The following is a 21,866-nucleotide window of genomic DNA, read 5'->3' as shown; positions in this document are numbered from 1 at the left end:
TCTGCTTTTGAACAAAGTAAATACCTTGTGAATACAGGATCAGACTACTAAAATAGACAAATTGACAAATAATGTGGTCAAATCTTTCTCTTAAAGATTTTAAAAATTATATAAGTAGGAATAGATCCAACTAATAGATCCAACTAAATTCAAAACCTCCACATTTTGTTTTCTGCAATCATCACTAAAACTTAGTTATCCAAAGTTGCTAAAATTTAGAAAACTATAGTAAGCTCAAAATTTGCTTTTTTATAAAATGTCTTAAACTAATAACTAATAAAATGAATATGGAGAATATCAGCTCCAGGAGATGCTCCTAGAAATAAACAGAGGAAGGAGATAATAGAATTATGGAAACTTTGGGAAACGCTCTTGATAAAGTACCATATATTGAAAATAGGATGCTAGTGTCATCTGTCTTAATGGATGAATTGACTGCATAGCAGATCAAGTATATAAGAGAAAAATCAGTTGGGAAGAGCACTGTGGCAAGAAATTACATATATTTATACTTAATTTCATTATGAAATATTTACAGAGAAGCCAGTTACCTTTGTTTTCATAGAGGTCAAATTCATGGCCAAATTCTTTTTTCACTCCACTTGACATGCTATTGAAAGGGAACCAAAGGCATCGTTTTCTTGCTTTATCAAAAACAAAGGCCCTGAAAAAAATATCTGAATGAAAAGAAGGAATACTATTTATACAGCTTTTAAAGAATAGGCACATGGTTTAACCAAGGAGGGCAATATAAAAAGAGATGCATTATTACATAGACATAATACAAACATGAGTGATATTTGAAACTACCATTTTGACAGCCAAGTAAGAAATAACAAAATTAAATTTTTATAGGTATAGGTTTAAATCAGATAGAATAAAATTTGAAATATTCTTACATTATTCTAAATGATGTCTAGAAAAATGAGGGCTTCAAAAGCAAAATCAATATATTCCACACCTACCTAGATTATTTCTGAAGACTTTACTTTTTTGTAAGTACACAGCAAGTTGGAAGATTTTTTGTAGTTATATACAGATGATCGTATTAGACCTATCATGATTAATTTCCAAAAGTTATGATTACATAAAGTAAGTTCTAAAGTGACATATTCTAGAAAGCCTTAGACAAATCACCACCCCAGGAGATCCTCCTAGCAAAGGGTGATCTGAAATCTAAGGCTTAGGAAATTTTGTAAATAAAATCTGTTCTTGGTGAGTTATAAAGCATTGAAGCTTATTAAAGGCTATGAAAATCCTGCTATTAGGTAACTTCATATAAATCAATATTTCCAAAGTAGATTTGATTGCATAAGCATTTTTATTAAAAAAAAAACTACTAATATCATAGAGAATATGCTTTTAATAGATCATCTTGGCAAAAATTACTAAAATGTGTCACTCCTACAATCGTTGTTCCTGTAGCTAAGTATTATATTGGTTTTTTGTTGTTCATTAAAAAAAATGTTTCTGGAGCAAAGTAATAAATACAGAAAAATCCCTTAACTGAGGATAGTAAAGTCCTTGATAAAATTTTCAACACATTGTTATCATTTTTTACAATGTAGGAATTGTAAGTTGGTATTCTGAACAGTTTTCTTTCCATTAAGAAATAGTATTAAAATCTCTTGTCATTATGTTCATGCTGATCATAACGCCACCATTTACAAGAATCTATTAAAAGAAATACACAGATTTTTCTAAGAATGAGAACTTTTCCTTTCCAGACCATATATTTTTGAAAATGCATTTTCTTGTAATTTTAAATTTTTTTAATTAGTCATTTATTTCTTAATATTTTAACAACTTTTAAGTAATTTTAAATACCTGGGAATAACTTTTATAAAACAAATGAACAAAAGATGTTATAAAATTATTTTAAATATTTTACCAATTATTTTATATTTTTAGTGCAATTTATTTTATATCCAAATAACTTCAGAAATTTTATTTGTAAACTTTTTGCTTTGACTTACATATAGACATTTTTAAATACCCACGTACGAGAACATTTACAGCTGAAATAGTATGAAAAAGGTCAAACATGACAAATCTAAAAGTATATTTTATTTTTGTAACTGTGGCAGAATAACTTGATAGGAGAAACTGACTAATAATAGATTTGAAATTTGATTCTGGTAGATAATGGGCTTATGCAATACATGTTAAATCTCCTATTTCCTTATGTAGGGTGTTGGAGGGAAGATGTTAAATGAAGTTGAAAGCATAGTAATTAGATAAAGAATACATATGAAGATTAAAAACTCAACAAACATGTAAAAAGAAATTTTACAGTTACACAAACAAATACCAGCCACTTAACTTCACATTAAAATTAAAACATACCACACATATATAAACCACTTTTCTATGAACAACATGGCTTTGACATGAGATCACCTTGCAGGTGACTCATGAGCCCTATCAGGAACATGTAAGATTTGCCTCTATGAATACAAAGGTGATTCCATCTGCAAAGTGAGTGACAGGTTTCCAGTTTGCAGATTTTATTCGCCCTTTTCTTTCATTTTATCACAATGCCGTATACTGTTAAAAATGTGTTTCTCATATCAGTTTACATCTCCATGTGGACTGGATCCAAGCTGTCAAATCCCATGAGTTGCATCTTTTTTTCAGTTTAACTGTAGGAGTCTTTATCTTAGCCTTACTTTAATTATCATCTTCTTTCAAGAATTTATTTTGTCTAGTTTTCTAGTTGTTTATTTTAAGAGGGCAATTCCAGTACCAGTTACTTAGTCATAATTAGAAAAGGAAAGCCTCCTATTTTCACCTCTTGAGTGAACTCATGAACAGCAATTTTCTGAAGAGCTTAGAATCAGCCATTCTTTCTGTCTTTCAGTCTCTAGGAAATCAATATTGTTGATACATTCTCAAGAATAAACTGTGTTTGAGACCGTTCTGCCTCACACTCACTGAACCACAGATGGTTTCACACAGCACTGTTGGTATTTTCCAAACATTTGTGTGTATTTGCCATTATTTTTCAGTGATTTTAGGTCATGTTACAGGTCTGCAAAAAAGATACTTTAATTCAGTAAGAACCTACTTTTAGAGTATCACAGTATTTGTATTCAATTCTGAATAAGTAATATATTTAGTGATACCAAATATATATTGGTATGTATACATATTTGAGATAGCCAAGTATGAAGGATGATACCATTTCAGAGCTGAGAATTTTGGCTGTACATTGGTATTATTACATGTGGTTTTCTGCATAGGTTGCCATAAATTAGGAGACTAAATATAACTCAACCAGAATACAGTAGAAAAGCAGGAAACCTCATGTACACAGGATATGTAAAGATACATTAATCAGGTCACATGTGTTCTCCAAAGCAGCAAAATCCTTTTAGTTTCTCCTAAATAAAACAAAGGGAAAGCTTTGTTTTGTTTTGTTTTTTCTAGGCGTAAGGCTGACTAATGTGAACATTGAGAAGTAGCAAATCTTTCCTTACTTGTGGATCCAGGAGAGTGTATTTTCTGATTCATAGTTAAAAATCAACAGTGAGATGTGCTTCTCCCATTCCCTTTGCCCTGTCCTTCTAACCCTTCGAGGGGACAATACAATAAATCCAACCTCCACAATTGCCAGAACATCTCCATAAATCTACATAGCCGAGATGTTGATTGAGCGTAATTTTCTCTAATTTATTTTTTCAAAAATCTCAAAGGTTTTCTAGGAGAGTTAGAGAAATAAGCAGAATTATCATAGGAATTACTTGCAAAGTTAATTCCCCACTCCTCTTGCCAGGTAATATCTTCCTAAAAGTGGCAGTTAGCTGTAAAAATACTTCAGAGGAGATCTGAGTGAATAGAAAAGAGGTAGTTTCTCCTCCCCCTGAATCTGTTGAAGACCTCCTCTGACCATGACCTTTTGCCTCAGGTCTATAACACTTACTTCCCTGAGAAGGGCAAGAGGAAATTAGGACCTCTTGCCATGACATAATTAAAATTTGTGTTATTACCCAAATGTTACTAGCATAGAATTCAAAAGGGACAGGATGCCATATGCAATCCTGGTAAAATGGAATGAAATTGGGAATACAAAGGTGGAAAGTAAGTGAGGGGGAGGGCATGTTGATGAAGAACTAGGAAATGCAATTTCTGCTGGCAGTTTGGAAGACTGTTCAGATGAAATTGTCACCTTCATGGCCCTAAACTCCAAGTTTTATCCTCTGGGAACACTAGCAAAGTAGTAAAGAATTCTTCCCTGTGAGGTCACACAGGGCCTGTCATGAGATAAGAAAACTCTATTTGAGTCCCCTCATGCCTCTGAATTGCCTATCACTTTTTACCTAAAACTTGATCATCACTACCCCCAACTTCTTTTAAACAGCCTCTGCTGCTGACATCAATCCCTCTAGCTTTGTTGTTGTTGTTGTTGTTGTTGTTGTTGTTTAATCTAATTCTCTCACATCTTTTATTTAAATCCCTAAAGACAATGATATAAGTTGCAGTAAATTTTGGTTGTTGCCCAATTTATATTGTGAAAATCCATCCACTTTTCTTGTAAGAGAAAAAAATGTTTAATCTGAATAGAATATTTTTAAATATTAGAGATAAAAGTTAATATAAATGAATTTTAGTTCCTAAATTTAAATTGTCGTAAGATGAGAAAATATAAACTCCATAGCTAAAGCCACTGTGGATTCTAAAAGATCTCAGTTTATGTGCTCTCCCTTACTCATACTTCCATTAAATGAGGGCTCTTCTGTTGTAATGAGTTAAAATTAAAGTCAAGCTTATAATTTTAAAGGCACATTACATTGAATACCCCAAAAATGATGATAATAAGTATATGCTCTATTTGGAAAATTATCCTCAGAAGAAAATAAAGCAACTTACTTGCAAGTGAATGGAAGTCCTTTATTCCTAATACATCTGTTGGCACATTGGTCTGCAGAGTTCATTTTTTTGGTTTTTATCTTCAGTAATGGGTCTTCTTTAATTAGAGTAGTCTTTGAGGACTTTTTGAATTCATGAAGTGTGTTTCTTCTTTTCTTCTGTCCTTCTATTAGTAATAACAATTTTGAAAAACACAGGGAAAAGCTTTTAAGGCTCATATAGAAAAAGTGTCCCTAAGAATCTACAAGATAATGATTTTATCTGACAACATACCAGACCTCCAGGGATTGAGGGTGGAGTGAGGTGGAGAATGATACTCTCAGATAGTTAAGAGCAAGAAGGAAATATATAATCGGTGAAGATTAAATAACTTATCATGCAGAGTCACTCATCTACATTCTTTCAAATGAAGGATGCTTTTAAAAATTAGGACAGAGTTTCCTCTTAAGAAATAAGTAACAGGAAAGTCTCCAAACAGTGTGAAAGCAAGCTCCAGGGCATAGCATATCATGCTCTATAATTAAATTTGTCATTTCCTTCTACAGTTGGTCCTTATGCAACTTACAGTATTAATTAGCTAATCCATTCAACGACAGGTGAGAAACTTCTCACTAAAATGGTACAGTGGATAAAGTGTTCTGACTTGCTCTTTAAAGTATTTCATACTATTCATACTTTGTCCCTTCTCATTTCCAACATAAGTGTTTTCTGTGCTTTTGGGCACTATTTCTTAGTATCCTTGAACTGTTTATCTTGAAATCAAGCCAAATACTATAAATTGAATGTATGTAAAACTTCAGCCTTTAATGTAGCACTGTCATTTTTCTTCATGGAAGTATTCTACAAGGCCCCTAGATAACATGAAGCCTCCCATTAAAAAGCTAAGGAACAGAGCTAAGACATCCTAAAAGACTTAATCTTATGGATAACTTTAGAATATCAAGAACTTGCTTCTTTATTCTTAATTTGTCCAAAGTTACTTGGTTTCTAATGGTGATCATCTCTTCACAGTGATGATCAAATTATCTAAGAGATTGCAGGTATTGTGTAATGAGGATGGACATGATTGTGCCCCTCCTCTGCGTGTCAATTCTTTTGAACACCCTTATAACAAAGGCAGTAATAATATATTTGTTTCTAAGATGAAGAAAGCAAGACACAGGGGATAATTGACAACTTAGAAGATCTGATTCAAAATCCAGCTTTCTAGTTTCAGAACCTCCACTCTTAAACACTTATGACACCATCTTTCTCTAAGAATTGCTAAGAAAGCATGTAGAAATACAGCTTGTAAATAGTTTCTAAAGATTGGGTTTAAAGCTATCAGTAAAAAAGAAACTTGGACGGCAAACCAGGAAATGCATTCCTGGTCTTTAAATTGGTGAAAACTGTCAAGAAAAGAGGGTGAAATTTTTTCTGCAGAAAATTTGAAAATGTGGCTTCAGAGTGAGGTACCAAGAATGGCATCATACTCTTAAGTTTGCCAGCAACCACGGGCTCCAGTTATTTTATTAAACTTACAGATGCTACTCATTAATGTCTATCCTAACCTGAAGCCCACAATAAATAAGAGAAAACATGAATTCCTCTAAATTTCTGGCTCTCTGTAAAACTCCAGAACACAATCCCCAAAAGACTGGTACTAATTCCTGTAATAATGCTTTCATTTTTAGCTTTTCTTTGCCCTACAAGATGGAATGGCTATGGTAGGACAGATATAATTTAAAAGACATTTTAACATAGAAAATTCTATCAACCAAATAATCTATCAACATGTTATTTATTGAGTGTGGACCAAATGCCTAGCATAACGTTGGCAGACTGACGATAATACTAGCATTCTTATTGACTTGCCAGATGACTTTGTTTAATTACCTGAAATGCTAATGTCCTATTACTCAACCCACAAAATGAAAATTATATTTTCGTTGAACTAAAAGGAGCTATTTTAACTGTAATCATTTGGAAATCAATTTGGATAAAAAATGTTATGAATATGCAAAGTTTTAGTTTTGTTTTTGAAATTTCATTCTTTAATTTCTGGCATAAGAGAAGAAATTGCTACTCTCCCAAGCAAAGATGTAGTATAATTCTTTTCAAACTTTGGTTTCTGCCACAGGACCACGTTAGTGGGAAATAAGTCTCTCCAGTAAGAGTTTCTCCCTCTTTTGACTTTGCTCTATTTCTTAGGTGCTATGAAATGTTACAGTGCATAATAATCATCTGATTTCCTGTATAAATTGGACTATTTTTAGAAACAAATAGTAGTTAATGGATGAAGCAAATGTATTTAAAATCTATCTGCCAAAATGGAAAAATTTATCAAATAAATTCAATTAAGTGGAAGTATAGAATTAAAATCGGCCTAATGTATGACATATTCATTGCATATGCTGAAGTGTGAGAGAAGAGCATAAAATTAAATTTAAAAAGCCTAAGACAAATATTGAGTTCAGATATGTATTTTACTAATTAATAAATAAAATAGAACCCTTGGTCAATGCTCTGGTTTCTTTTCTCAGTACTGTACAACAGGAAGGCAGGCACTGAGGACAGCTGTAGAGAAAAAGTAGTCTCTGTGGGATTGCTGGCTATGTTTAATTCTGCAGATCCTCAGTTGTCCTATTGAAATGTGTTAATGCGTGGTTGTACCTCATAAAAATAGTCTACTCTTGCTTGCTGATAAAGTTTTCGATCACTACCTTTCATCTAAAGATCAAAAAGTATCCTGAAAAGCAAATAAATCTATGGTTTCCCTTTACTAGATAATAAATAGGAGAGAAAAGCTTGTCCGGGGCGACAAAGCTAATCAGAGGCAATCAGAACCAGACACCGGGATTCCCTTTTCACTATTTGTTTCTCATGACTTAGAAGCTTTCCTTTATAATTCAATCATTTCTACTAGGTCAGTAACTAATTTCTCAAAAATATGAAGTTCAAGCTAGTTGTACATCAAGTAATTCACACATCTATAAAATTAATTCCTTCTTCAATAAAAGAAAAATTCAAAACAGGAGTCATTCAAAAACAGCATCTGAAAATAAAATTCCTTTGCTGAAAATAGTTTCAACTTTCCCTTCCATATGTATTAACAACTGATGCTTGTTTTACTGAAAACAGTTAAAAGACAGGCTTAATTTGGGAAGAAACTCAAAAATATCTTTGGATCAGATTTTTCCCTACTATTTTTTGTGCATGACTGTTAGTTGAAGTTTATAAACAAAATATTGAAATGAAATCAAAGGGTAAGAGATCACTGCAACTTTGTCATGCTTTCCTGTACTTTAAATTGCAACTCCTTTTTCCCTCTTCTCCCAGCATGGGAAAACATTCTTGAAGCTATATTTTCTGAAGAACCTGAATTCCCTATTTTAGAACTGAAATCATTAGGATCTTAGTGAAAACCTACAAACAGAAAGTAGGGTCAAATGTATCAAGGTGCTTGAAGAAAGACACATTTTTCCCTCTGGTCCCCAGGCCTCACACTCATTTCTCTCAGTACCTCATATATTTTCTTCTCTGAGTGGACTAACCATTGACTTCAAAGGAAAAGCATGCAAGGAAAGGATTTGCAGGGTGTGGAAAGAAGCAGGAATCTGGCTCCACATACTCTGAGAAACGTACCCACATGATTAGTGATTAACAGCTTGAAGTGGCAAGATGTTAAGATGAAAGTACACAAATAATTAATGGAAGGGAATGGTGGTGACTGGAGACTTTAAGCTTCCCAAAGGCAAAATTCATAGGTACAAGCTGAAATCATCATTGCTGTTACCTAGGACTTGCATTTCACAAATGGACGATCCTCTCCCCTTCTTTAGAGAAGGAAAGAGTATCACAGATAAAGATATCAAGAAGCGATCATGTCAGATGTAAATCAAATGTTAGCATTTGAGAAGGAGCAAAATTTTCTCTTCCAAAAAGGTTTACAAATGAAATGATGTTCAGTGTGAGATGAGGGATCTCCCTAGATATTTCCCTCCTCCTACTTCATTCCACTTCCTTGTTCAGCCTCTCCCTGATCCCTTCGTTCACTGTCTGTTTCTGCCTACAGCTCTCCTCCACACAGCATCCAAAACAACTACACTTCAGTCAGGTATCTTGTCAACTCAGAAACTTCTAGCTGCAACCCATAATGCTTAGAATAGTATGATTTGGCATGACATTCAAGCATGTACATGCTAGTCTTAACTTTTCCAATCACAGGCCATTACTCTCCCTCAAGCACCCACTACTCCAGCCCCACATGACTACCTGTCCTTTCTTACACTTTCTCACCTCAGAACCTTCAGCCACTTTGTGTTCCCCTAACTTAGGTCCTGACTGTGTTACTACCTGTCTGTTCATACTCAACTTGGGTACTACATACTCCCTAAACCCAGTTTGATCCCCTAAGCTAGAAATGAACTCTTGCAGAATTGTTCTTATATGACTTAGCAAAGTTTATTTTTTAAGGTTTCAGTTGATTTCACTGCTATTGGCATCGATATAAATTAAAGGAAATAAGCACATTGCATATTTCATTCAGATCGATTTGGGTAGGAAATTCAGCTCTGTCCCTTAACTAAGATAGTAAGATAAAATAATTCAGGTCTTTAATCTCAGTTTCCTCATGTAACATGAGTCAGTCCAATAATGCCAATCTTATTAGATGAAATAAGCTTTGTTTTAGAATTTTGATCCATAACAGTTGCTCATAAAATGTAAGTTTCTTTCTCATGTGTTCATCTTTGCATCTCCCATAGGCTCCTAGACAGGTGCTCATTTAATGCTTCTGTTGTTACAGAGGATTGGATATTTGTATCCAGTGTAGGTGGGAGTGGATGAAGGATAATTCTGTGTAGACGAATTCCTGTAAAGATGGCTTGGGTCCACTATTGGGATATTTCTTCAAATTTTTGAAACTTTTCAAAAACATTTTACTCATAACTGGTTGTCACCTCATTATAGTATCCACTTCTTTTCTAATACTATCTTACAATATGTAAGAAAGTAGACTCAAGATAAATCAGATAAATCAAAAAGTATAACCAAAGCAAGTGAGAACAACAAAAACCTCAATGTTAGATGACTTTTAAGAAGAACAAACTTTCTATGTATGTTCTAAGAAAGCTACCCATGTTTTCCATTTTGAAGAATGTTATTTTAAAAAAAAAAAGTATCAAGATAAACTTGCCACCCAAACAAAGACAGATCCTCTTTTGATGACAATTTTAGCATTATCCACTTTAGAAATTATTCACAATATATCTGTAATTCCCAGTTGGCCTCTCCTTGCCTGCCAACATACTCTTGGGCTGCATTCTCCCTGTACTCGGGAAACACAGTCATTTCAACATTAGCCAAAGTGAAATATAATTACAAATGTGTGTCTCCTGCCAAAACTTCAGAATGCATGCCAAAAACAAATAGACACTGTCTATGGTTGATCTACTGTTTGGGTTTTACACACTGTGTTCCCCGTACATTAGCACACATGATTTCAGGTAACCGTATTCTACTTCATCCCATCAACATTTTTATCCCTAAAAATAAAAATCCTCTAAATTTTAGACATGATTTCAATTTATGCTCAGAATCCCCCAAACCCGCAATGTTGTAGAAAAATCCATTTTAACATGAAATGTCTCAAGGATGATAACGTGTTTGATTGAACTTTTTTTTTCACCTCTTCAGAAATCTAACCTAAATGTTTTCAAACAGACCCTTCCCACACAGTATTGTTTTCCAAAAGGGGTACTTCACAAAACAGAAGAAAGCCAGGTAGGTTGAATGATTTTCCTTGTCATTTAGCAAATTCTTAATGTTTTCAACCTTTGTATTACATCAGAAGCTAGATCAGAGGTCTGATAAATTTCATATTTAACTTATCTCAGAAGATATAGCCAGTTCTCTGTTTTATATTATGAAAAGCCCGTGTCTACCATCTGGGCATTTGTTCTATTCTTTTATTCCCCTGTGCCTACCTATGATGTTCACTACCTTCTCCTATTGGCATCCCAGCCACAACAATGATAATACAACCAAATACAGATGTTTCCTCTTGCCCTGATAACAACAGAAAACTTCCCAAGGCAGCAAATGAAATCTCCAAACTCCTAGGCAATATGAAGCCCCAGGCAACTCCTTCCCAAACCTGTAAATTCTGGGGAGAAAATGAGACTGAAAGGAGCAGTTCTGCAGCTTTAATCAAAGTCTCATAATTTTTGCCTCCCTTGCACTGCAGTTTCAAAAGAGCAGGCATCCATACCCAGAAAAACAGATCTTAGGAGACAGGCTTTCTCTTTCATTTTTATAACATGCATACACTCAGAGTTCAATCTGCCTTCTCCAGATGAAAACCTGTATCAAGTCATAATTTGGCCCTGAACGTTGACTGAGTGATGTAGAGTGGTGGGTTGTCATGGAAAATTGTCCTCTGGGAAAAAAATGTGTCTCTGCTGTACTGACCATCACTCTCCCCTCTTCAGATCAGACCCTCTGTTCAGCTTTAAACTTATCCAAACCAGCAAAGTTGCAGCCACTGTTAGCACTTCATCCCCATCCCACCGTCCACAACTATTAGGCTGAGAAGGGGCTGGGTCAGTGGGTGGGGGGGATGGAGACACACAGAGGAGACGCTAATGATCATTTTAAATGCTTGTCAAACAGGAAAAGAATGTCAAAAGAAAGCTAAAGGAGAGGTTTTTAAAAATCCATACCACATACTGAGTTAAGGAAGGATGCTGGGAATATGGTAAAGAGTGAGTGTTAGGAAAAGGAAAGGTTAGCAAGAGAGAATTAAATAATAATAAAAAATGATACTAATAATGAAGACAAGAGAAAACTAACCTGCATAGGGGATGGCGATGGGAAGCAGGAGGAGGTGTAGAAGGACGTGCTGCAGCAGCAGGACTGGCAGAAGCTTGGTCACCCACATGGTGCTGCTGGATGTGCTGGCGGGTCCCACTAGAGGAGATGCCTGGGTGAAAGAATCCTGTTCCGACTCAGTGCCTGAAGAGCCAGTCGGCTCTGAGCTGCTTTTTATTGCGATGAGCTAAGTTTGTTGTGTGATTAACTGGAAAGATCTAGGTCTGAACTCCCTCTTACGGTAAGAAACTGTTTAACAACAGCCCTTTACTCTCTTCCACCCCCCTCCTTTCCTCACCTCCCCCCCCAAAACAACACCAAACAGATCCCAGCTCCCCCCACCACCACCACTCTGCTTAGGAAAGAAACTTACAAAGAAAAGGTCACCTGGCCTGAGGCCAGCTTCAATTTGGAAGTTCGAGCTCCAGATCCCAGTGGCTCCTATCCGAGCAGGGAAGGGAGGAGCAAGGCTCAGCTCAATAGCTAAATCAAGGCATAGGCAGAGGACTAATTCGCTAAATTTAAACAGGAAAATACATGTGTTTACATATCTATTTGGGAAAAGAGGAAGGGGAAGCTGTGTAAGAAGAAAGCAAAGCGCTGCCTTTCCGTCAAATGTGCCTCAGCTCCTAATCTGTCTAGTTTCACTGCTAGAGCAATCTAGGGATTCCAAACACTGACACAGGTTCCCTGGGGTGTTAGAGACAGGGAGGGAGGGGGAGGCAGGCTGGGAGCCAGAGCACAGGCAGGTCCAGCCCAGATAGAAGGAGGTCAGGTGAGAGAAGGGTATGGTATCGTGGTGTAAAAATAAACAAGCGAAACAGAAGTATCCACAATGTTAGGCAGGAAAATTGCCCCTGCCCAGCGGGCTCAGCAGGCAGCTTTTTTTCAGAAGCTGCATTAAGTGCCCCAGTCACCGTAAATGTACCAAAAGAGCACAAAAGAAACTTGTCTGATTTGGGGTCTGTGATAAAATCTGGTCATGTTCCCATCTTAAAATCTCTAAGAGATGGGGATTAGCCACTGCCTCTCCCTGACAGATAAATGTAGCACAGACTACATGTCCTTGTTCACACACATACTCTCTCTCACTCACGGATGTCTATGTTATGCATACCTTCTAAGACTTTCACTGGAAATCTCTCAGGCTGTTGGAATTCATGAATAATTAGTGCTCCTCTTTTCTCCAGCTCCCCCCCCCCCACGATGCACTCACCAGGCTGCCTAAATCTGAAGTGGAAGGATGAAGAGCTTGTATTGCTGCTGGGGGTGGGGGGTGGGGGCGCAGTGTGGGGGGCGGAATAAGGGCAGGACTCTTGTCATATGTAGATTTGTCTTTGTACCTTGAGGTGATGCTCTGATTACTTTACATAAGGCTCGCTTTATTTTTAATGGATTTGGGGATATGGTTGCCCCTGAGATCTGTGAAATGGGTACAAGTAGGATCAGCATCTCTGTCCACACACGGAGAGTGGGCATAATGTGGAACAAGTGCCCTGGATCAGTGTACAGCTGTACAGAGGGCAAAATCAAAGCCATCCACAGAACAGCCTTCCCTCCACGCACAGCTCTCACTCCTCATCCTCCAGTTCAAACCCCGCCCCCTCCAGAAAGAACGCAAAGTTGGGCGATAGCTAGAGAAACTAGCGATTAAGAGAACTACATTTGAGGAATCCCCTGCATCTTACTTTTTCCTATTTGTTAATCCTTCTCTGATCATTTTCTCCTTACAAAAACGAAACCAAGCAAACTTAAAAATCATTTGTCAGCCTCTCACTGGTGTCCCAAGTATCCATTTTACTTTCCTTTTTACTTTCTATTAAACTTACTAGAAAATCTCAATTTCAGGGTATTGCCTGACTGTGATTCTACCCCATGGTATCTCCTGGGCTTTACTAGGGACTCAAACTTCTTTAAAGAAGCTAGATTTTCCTGTAGGTAAACTCCAGTAGGTAAAGAATGAAGGAAACAAGTCTTTCTATTTGTTTTATCTCCTTCAGAGAAAGCAGAATCAGGGCTGTAAGCATAATTGCAATCATCATTATAGGCATGGGAGAAAATCTATCGTGGGTAAGAGATTGAGGGCACTGTTAGGAAATTGAAGAAACTTATTTAATAGGTCACACATTTTCATGATTTTTATTGTCATATTAAATACAGTAAGTGCTTAACCCTGTTTTGAATTATTTATTTATATTTCTATTTTGACTGGTTATTTGGTTTTTCTATATTGAAATGACAGCTAATATGCATTGAGTTTTTAGTGTATGCTAAGCATTGTGCCAATTACTCTTAAAATGATTCTTATTTAATCCTATAGTAAACCTGTAGTAAACAGAATTATTACAATTCCTATTTTATAATTGAGGAAACTTAAGTAAATTTTTTTTATTCTCAAATCACTTGCCGAAGATCCCAAAGGAATAATGGGAGAGTCAAACAGAGTTGTTCACAGCCGCTAGGATTGACTAGATTTCTGTAAGCCTCATAAGAAGAACCACATGTCTTTTGAACAAGATTATAATCCTTAAAATCAGCCTGAGATCAAACACATAGGAGATGATCAGTAATAATTTACAAAATAAACCAATGTATAAACAAGTTAAAATCTCCCCGAACTATAATGAAATAGACAAATCGAATAATGAATTGTGCCATTATTTCACTTTGTTTTAATAACACATTCTCTTTGTTCTTTTCAAATTATAATAATGATGTTTTCCCCATGCTCTGCTATTACCTTTATACTCCTTAGGTGTTCAATTGTATGAACCCATATAAACCCCCAAAAATGTTTTTGAAAAATTTTTAAGAAAACAGAAACTCTTGTAAGGACAGTACTTTGAATGGTACAATTTATGTAATAGCTTAAATTCAGGATGGATACTTATTGCTCATATATCATTTTAAATCTTTCGTAAGTTTAAGTTATCTGGTATTCCGTGTAAACTAGATTGATTGAACAGGAAAATGTATGTTATTGTAGTTTTTAAAAAACCTGCACTTGGATCCAGAAAAAAAATCCTTATCTTCAAAAGCCCCATGTTTCTCAAGCACAAATGATGTGTCTGTCTGTCTGTCTGTCTGTCTATCTATCTATCTATCTATCTATCTATCTATCTATCTATCTATCAGAATACGTATAAACGCTGATAGGACTTTGTGCTCTGCGGACCATTAATAAGTTCTGTGCTCTTGGACTAGTCATTCCATTTACTGAGTGACTGGCACATATACGGTGTCATTCTGTTTGCTGCTACTACTCCTGTAGACTCACTTTAGTCATATGCTTGGTTTCAAAACCCAGTCACTAATTGAGAAAGTTCATTAATCTCCCTAAACCTCACTTTCCCTACCACTGCAGTGAGACACTATGTGCCAGGTACTTTGCTAAACATTTCAAATGTATTATCTCACTTACCCACCCACCCTGAAAAAAAGTTACACATGTATAAAAGGTATGTATTATTATTGTCTCCGATTTACAGATGAGGAAAGTAAGATTTAGGGATAAGTAACTCAGTTTAGTTAAGCTGCTAATAATGTATGATTCTAAGCCACAGCTGTCCAGGTGTCAAGTCACTGCTATCAAATACTATCCCACATTGCCAGAGATCTAGATTGAGAGATTTCCAACAGTCTTTCTAGTTCTAAATTTTGATTATTCTACTTATTCTGAATTCTTAAGTGGTCACTATATTTCTATACAATTCTTACCTGCCACAGCTAAGAAAGAAGCACCTGTGCAATCTTTGATGTGGCTTACCTTTCCCATGCAACCGTATCTTATTCTTTTCTCCTTATCAGTTCCACCCTCTAAATGGTAATGTTTCATCTATAGGCCTCACCACTAAATACTTGTGTTGACTTTAATGTAGGAAATACGGCAAAATTCATTACGATTTGTATTCATTTCCTTTTGTCAGTACAGTTCTTTTCGGAGCATTTCCATAAAATGTTGGTCAACCCATTAGTTTGCCTAGAATTATACCCAAAGTGCTATCATCTGAATATTTGTGTCTCCCCCAGAATTCAAATAGTGGAATCCTAACCCCCAAAGATGATAGTATTAGAAGCTCAGGTGTTTGGGAGGTATTTTGAGAATGGGATTAGTGCCTTTATAAAAGAAGAGGCTCCAGAGAGATTCTTTGCCTCTTCCACCATATGAGGACACAGGAAGAAGTATATCTTCTGGCATCATCTAGAACCAGAAAGCAGGTCTTCACTAGACACTGAATCTGCTGATGCCTTGATCTTGAACTTCCACTCTCCAGAATTGTGGGAAATAAGTTTCTGCTCTTTATCAGCCACCCACTCTGTGGTATTTTTTTGTGGCAGCCCAAACAGACTGAAACACAGTTGTCTTTAAGAGGAGTTCCTAATGAAGAAAGAATATATGTTCCAGGGCTAAAAAAAAATCGTTATTGGGTAATAGCTTTTCAGAAAACAAAATTTAAAAGTATGTCTCACATCTAACACTTAGTTATAGTTCAGCTAAAACTTTGGATCAGATAGAAAACATTTTTAAATAAGTGAAGCAGAATCATAAAGTAAGATAAAAGCAGACATGATGCCACATTTGTTTCAAAAATTCTTCAGGACGGGGTAAAATCGCCGTGTTAAAACCTTGCCGTGTGCTGTCAGTGTGGTAGCACAAGCCACTTGTGGCTATGTAAATACAAACTTAAGTAAAATTAAAACCAAACATTCAAAGTTGCACTAGCCATGTTTCAAACACTTAACAGTAAAATGTGTGTGGCTAGTGGCTCCCATGGTGGACAGTGCAGATATAGAATATTTTCTGGAAGTTCTATTAGATAATGTTGATCTAGTCTAAGGTGATTGGCATAAATATTTTTTAAATGTGATCAGAGGCTCAAGTAGAGAGATAGAGCAAGACGGTGACTGCTCAAGACGTAAGAAAAAGAGGCTACTAAAAATAATCTGTACATTGGTGACATTTACTCTCAAATCCCCCCACTTTCTTTCTATTAGTATTTTACATAGCTAAAACAAGGATAACAGGACCCCAGTTACTTTGGCCCTTGAACATAAAGTAACTGACAGAAGACAACTCATTGTTTAGAGGGTATGTCAGGCACACACGACAGACACAAGCACCAAGAAGTTCGTCATGAGGAAAAGTTTTCTCAATAGATTTTTTTTTTTAACAAAACACCTGTCTACTAAGAAATGTGATGCAGTCCATACATTCAAGTATAAGGTCTCTGGAAATGTAGCAAGCCCTTGTCTATAACATTTTTTTTAAAAGACCTAATTGAAAACAACTAGCAGGACTTTAGAATACATTATAGATGTAAAGTTGTTTTAAAAAGTAATTCAACATTGATTAACCACTAAAAAGAGTAATGTTAACTCAGTCAAATCATGGAGTCAGCCTTCACCCCTGACTTTGCCACACTCCCAGGAAATCTGTTGCAGAATTTCTGGTGAGACCACAAGGCAACATCCAGGTAAAAGACAGTAACAGTTAAAGGACGTCGTCACAAGCTAGGAATTGTCACGTGTGTAAGAGAGCAGGGTTATTTTTTTCTCTAGAAATGTACCATATAAACTTAAGCAGAAATCATTTTCCTTCACGCAGTTCATTAGTGTCTATAAAGCAATAGCATAGTGCATTAAAAAAAAATCTTTTAAAACCGAAAGGACGGTCATGACTAGAGCTGTTCCTTGCCTTTGGGGAGTAAAGAGAAGATAGGCATTGAGAACAGGAAATCTGAGCTAAAACAACTCTGTGATGCTGCATTTTCAGTTTTCTTTCCTGAGCCACAAGGGGCCATTCTCTCAATCCAGGGGGCCTAGTTAACTAACACGCATCACCTTGCGCTTAGAGGCCAGCTTTTATGTATTTCCAGGTGTTGGCTGCTTTGTTAAATCTGGAGTGCCCCAGACTTATAAAGCCTAAGCATTCCACACCTGGTAAGTTGGACACTGGCATATTAGTAAAATGTATGAATTTGGGGAATCCATGTCTTTTCTCTGAGTTTAGAATCCAAGGATGATAAAATCATTAGTGTAAGAAAAGTAAAATATTCACAGTAAGGTGCTTTTCAAAGCAACTGTTTAATCCATTTACATCTTAAAAGCTACGTAATAAAATTGAGGTTTCCCTTTTATTATATGTACATGTTGCATGTTTATTGTGGTCTTGGGGATATCTGAGGGCAACTCCGTTTACCAGATGGCACTCAGTGCCAGGAATTACCTTTCAAACTTGAGAGAAAAAGGCTTCCCCTGGTGGAGCGCTGCTTTTGTGTGGTTGTGTATGTGTGTGGGGTGGGGCGGGGCGGTGATATTTGTGTCCTTATAATGTGCTGTGCTGTGCACGGCTCATCTGGTTTATGGGCCCTTCTTCTGGATTCCTTAAAGAGCTCTTTAACTAATGCTATGACAGCACATTCCCATATAACATAGTAACCTTGGTAACCTTTTTTAATGACTGAAGTTGTATCTAGTTTGTTCATGAGGCAATATGGGTCAGGTTGGTCAAGAAGTGTGCCCTCGAGCTCCTGCTCCGGGGACCTGGGATGCCCTACTCTCAGCGGTGGCGTCCTGGCCGGCTTCCCGCCCCTGTCAGCTTGGGGAGTGTTGGCACTCACTGGCCCCTTGGTGACTTTATAGAGCCGTGGGACCTCAGAAACATCTCTTTTCCCTGACCATGTGGTGCTGAATCTGAGGACGCAGATTCATGGTTCCTGAAACTATCTATATTCATCAATTTTTTAATCTTGCTAAATTTATATACTTTTACAATTCACAATAATGTTAGGGGGAAATAGCAAAATTGTGTAAAATGCCAAGCTAAAGGACAGATTAAGTTTGCTGCTGAATGTTTTAATCTAAGCTTGAATGCAGAAAATAACTCTGAAAGGAGCCAATTGTTCTCGCCCTGAAACTCTAAAGCAGAATTTTACCTCATACATTGAATAGGTGGTAACACGTAGCAGAACACCCACAATGGAGAAGAGCAGATTGCAGCTATCTTAAACGTTTATGTTTTACTGTTTACGAATGAGAGGTTACAACCTCCTATTTTAAAAGGAAATATTTTTTAGCCATTCTATCTACCCCTAAATCAATATATTGATCCTAACATTTCTTATGTTTAAAGATGTACTCATATTTTTACTAGTTTTTTTTTTTTTCTTTCTTTCTCTCTTTTTGCTCAGAAACAACTTCCTAACTCTCCAAAGTGCTATTTCAAATTATGGTTATTTTGCAACAGCCAATTTTATTTATCAGAAGAAAACATTATGTCTTGCTTAATTTGTAATTCAGGATTTCTGTACAATATATAGTTTTAATCCCTATGAATTAACATTTCTTGTGATGTATTTATTTAATTCTTTCTTAATGTATGCAAAGAGTGCAAAGTCGAGACCAACTAGGTCATGTCCTAATTATACCACTTACTAATTGGGAGAACGCAGACAAATTAATTCACTTAACTCATTGGCAAAGTGATTATAATAAGGGTTGTAATAATTATTTATAATTATATGTATTTTATACTTATTTGTCATAGTCATGGTTAGAGAACAGTCATACAAAGCACATGGGATATATTTAGGAGTGCAGTATAGTTGTAGGTATTATTGTCTTTGTTGGTACTGAAACATTTAAGATGCTCTTTGTCATTTAATATCTCAAACAGAAAGTACCTGAATTAAAATGCAGAGTAAAGATATGCTCTTGGTATATGATATTAGGGAACGCCCTAGTATTTAACAGTTATTTAATTCAAAGTGTCTATTAATATTTTGCAATAAATTTTAAGTGGTACTAAAATATGAATTTAAGCTTTTCATACACATCCATGTGTATTAACTAATCTAGGGAAACCGAAAAAAAACCCACAGAATTCCATATTATAAAATAATGTTACTGAAAGTTAAGTATAAGTAAAATAATTTGTTAATTTTAAATGTAAACAGTTTTGGACATCCTCAACTTTGCATTGGCATCTTGCTTGGATAGATGTCATTAAAGTAATTTTCTTGAACTTCCTTAAAGGAAATACAGCATCAAAGAACTAACAGTATGTGTGTTCTGTTTCACTAAATCAGTAAAAAAGATACTAAAACCAGCATGCTGTATCCAAAATATTCTTATTGACACCATTTCTCAATGCTAAAAGATTAACTGCTTTTTTCCTATGTTCAAGTAATTCAAGCTACCCACTCATTGTATATTCAAGTCTATAGAGCAAATGATTGAATAGACATTGTCCACCTTCGCAGTTAGAGCCTACAGCAGTGTGTAGAATATCTTAGTCACTACCAGGATCTATTTAGACTCTACATAGGGCTTTATGAATTTTCACCTTAGATATACAAAATGTGTGATGTTTGTCTTCAAACAGCATGACAAAATTGTAATAAATTCACCATTTACCTTTATGCACACGGGCACCCATATGCACAGACACGCGTAACAGTACGTGAATAAATCTGTTGGTCAAAACTACCATAAACTCCTCTAAGGAAAGTCAGTTTACCATTTACTAGACCACTAGATTTTTAAGTGACCCCAGAGTCTGACCATTTACAAAAAAAGAAATTTAATCTGAAAGCAAAGTTTTACTTTTGTAGAACTCTCCAAGGTCCCATATTGTCTGATACAAATCTTTAGACACTTATTTAAGACAAAACCCAAGATCTATGTCCACTGATGCTCTGTTGAGGTTAATTTCTCCTCTAATAAATATCATCTTAATAATACATGATTTGTAATAGTAAAACTTAGGAAATATTTATGTGCATCAACATTAGAATTTACTTTTGGTAATTTAACAACATCTAATGATATAAGCACATACTTTTAATAATCCCTAGATTAATATAATTGAATCTTTTGACATGAAATCTTTTGCCTTCAAATAATTAGATACTTCTTTAGCCATAGCCAAGCCCTATATTTATATACAAGTGCTTTCTATTTGCAAAAGCTGAAACATACTTTCCTTATATCTTTAATATATTGCTTTATGTATCTTCCTATTCATTCATTGATTCAAAACGTTTATGGAGCAGTCTGCTAGATGCTAAAGATACCATGGTGATTTTATATGTTGTAGTAGGCAGAAGAGTTGCTCTCAAAAATGTTTGTGTCCTCATCCCTCAATCCAATGAAAATACATAGCAAAAGGGACATTGCATATGTGATTAAGGTTTAAGGATTATCCTGGGTTATCAAAGTGGACCCTGTCTCATGACCAGCTCTTTCAGAAAGAGACACCCATGATGACTGATGAAGGGTCAGGGAAATGCAAATTGCTGACTTTGAAGGTAAAGGAAAGGGGACACAAGCTAAGGAATGAGGGTAGTCTCTTGAAGCTGAAAAAGGCAAGGAAACAGATTCGTAGAGCCTCCAGAAGGAACACTGCCCTGCTGTCATCTTGATTTTAACCTGGTGAAACCGATGTCAAACTTTTGACCTACACTAACAAGGATAATAAATGTGTATTGTTTAAGCCACCAATTGTAATTGGTTACAACAGTAAAAACCAATACATATGTGTATGTCTTACCTCTCTGAGTAGTTTGTAAACTCTTTAAAGGTAGGAGTTAAGCCTTATATTTCCTTATCTTTCCAAATTAGCTTTGAGAAGGTAATTTGGAAAGATACTTTCACTTAGTAAGTATTCACTTAGTAAGGATTTAAGAAATCTTGATTTAGTGATATAATAAGAAAGTTAAAGAAAAAGAAAAGGAAAGAAAAGAAACGTTTGTACTGACTAGTTTGTGAGGGCAATCTTAAACTCATAGTGGTTTCTGCCTTGCCCTGTGCAACAATGCGGTAACTGCTCTCTGAGAGAACGATTTTGCAATGTGCTGTTTATTCAAGTAATCAGGAGAAAGCACAAAAATCACACTTGACGCTGCAGGAAGATTAGCAAACAATAGTGCTGTTTTGAAAGACAGAGATCTGTATCTTTGAAAGGGGAAGTTGCAAAACTGTCTTTTCCTTTATCTATTCAGATTCCTAAGGAAGGAGGATTTTACAACTGGTATTATCCTTGTTGGAGACTCTTGTGTATGTCTGGCATTCCTCCAGTCTAAGTTTATCTGATACCCTAAGATTTCCCGGAGCCTCCTCTGGGAAGTAAATCCAAAGTTCTCGTGCAG

The 21,866-nt window shown here is 35.8% G+C and overlaps 1 protein-coding gene across 7 annotated transcripts in view; it reads right to left on the bottom strand.

The window, feature by feature from the left end:
• Positions 1-21,866, bottom strand: part of HGF (hepatocyte growth factor) — a 103,659-nt gene that overhangs the window by 57,197 nt on the left and 24,596 nt on the right. For 3 of the 7 annotated variants that reach the window (XM_032484119.1, XM_006194336.3, XM_032484123.1), the window contains 3 exons: positions 11,701-11,830; positions 4,870-5,035; positions 552-664 (listed from right to left, as the gene is read on the bottom strand). In XM_032484119.1, coding sequence (XP_032340010.1) covers positions 552-664; positions 4,870-5,035; positions 11,701-11,788 — 367 coding nt within the window. In that variant the 5' untranslated portion in view covers positions 11,789-11,830. Of the gene's footprint in view, positions 1-551; positions 678-4,869; positions 5,036-11,700; positions 11,831-12,091; positions 12,734-21,866 lie in introns of those variants that run through there. The other 4 variants (XM_006194335.3, XM_032484121.1, XM_032484120.1 and 1 more) reach the window with 4 other exon arrangements.

This window comes from Camelus ferus, chromosome 7 (assembly GCF_009834535.1).
Source record: "Camelus ferus isolate YT-003-E chromosome 7, BCGSAC_Cfer_1.0, whole genome shotgun sequence".
Taxonomy (NCBI): domain Eukaryota; kingdom Metazoa; phylum Chordata; class Mammalia; order Artiodactyla; family Camelidae; genus Camelus; species Camelus ferus.
This window is presented reverse-complemented; position numbering and strand designations above follow the sequence as displayed.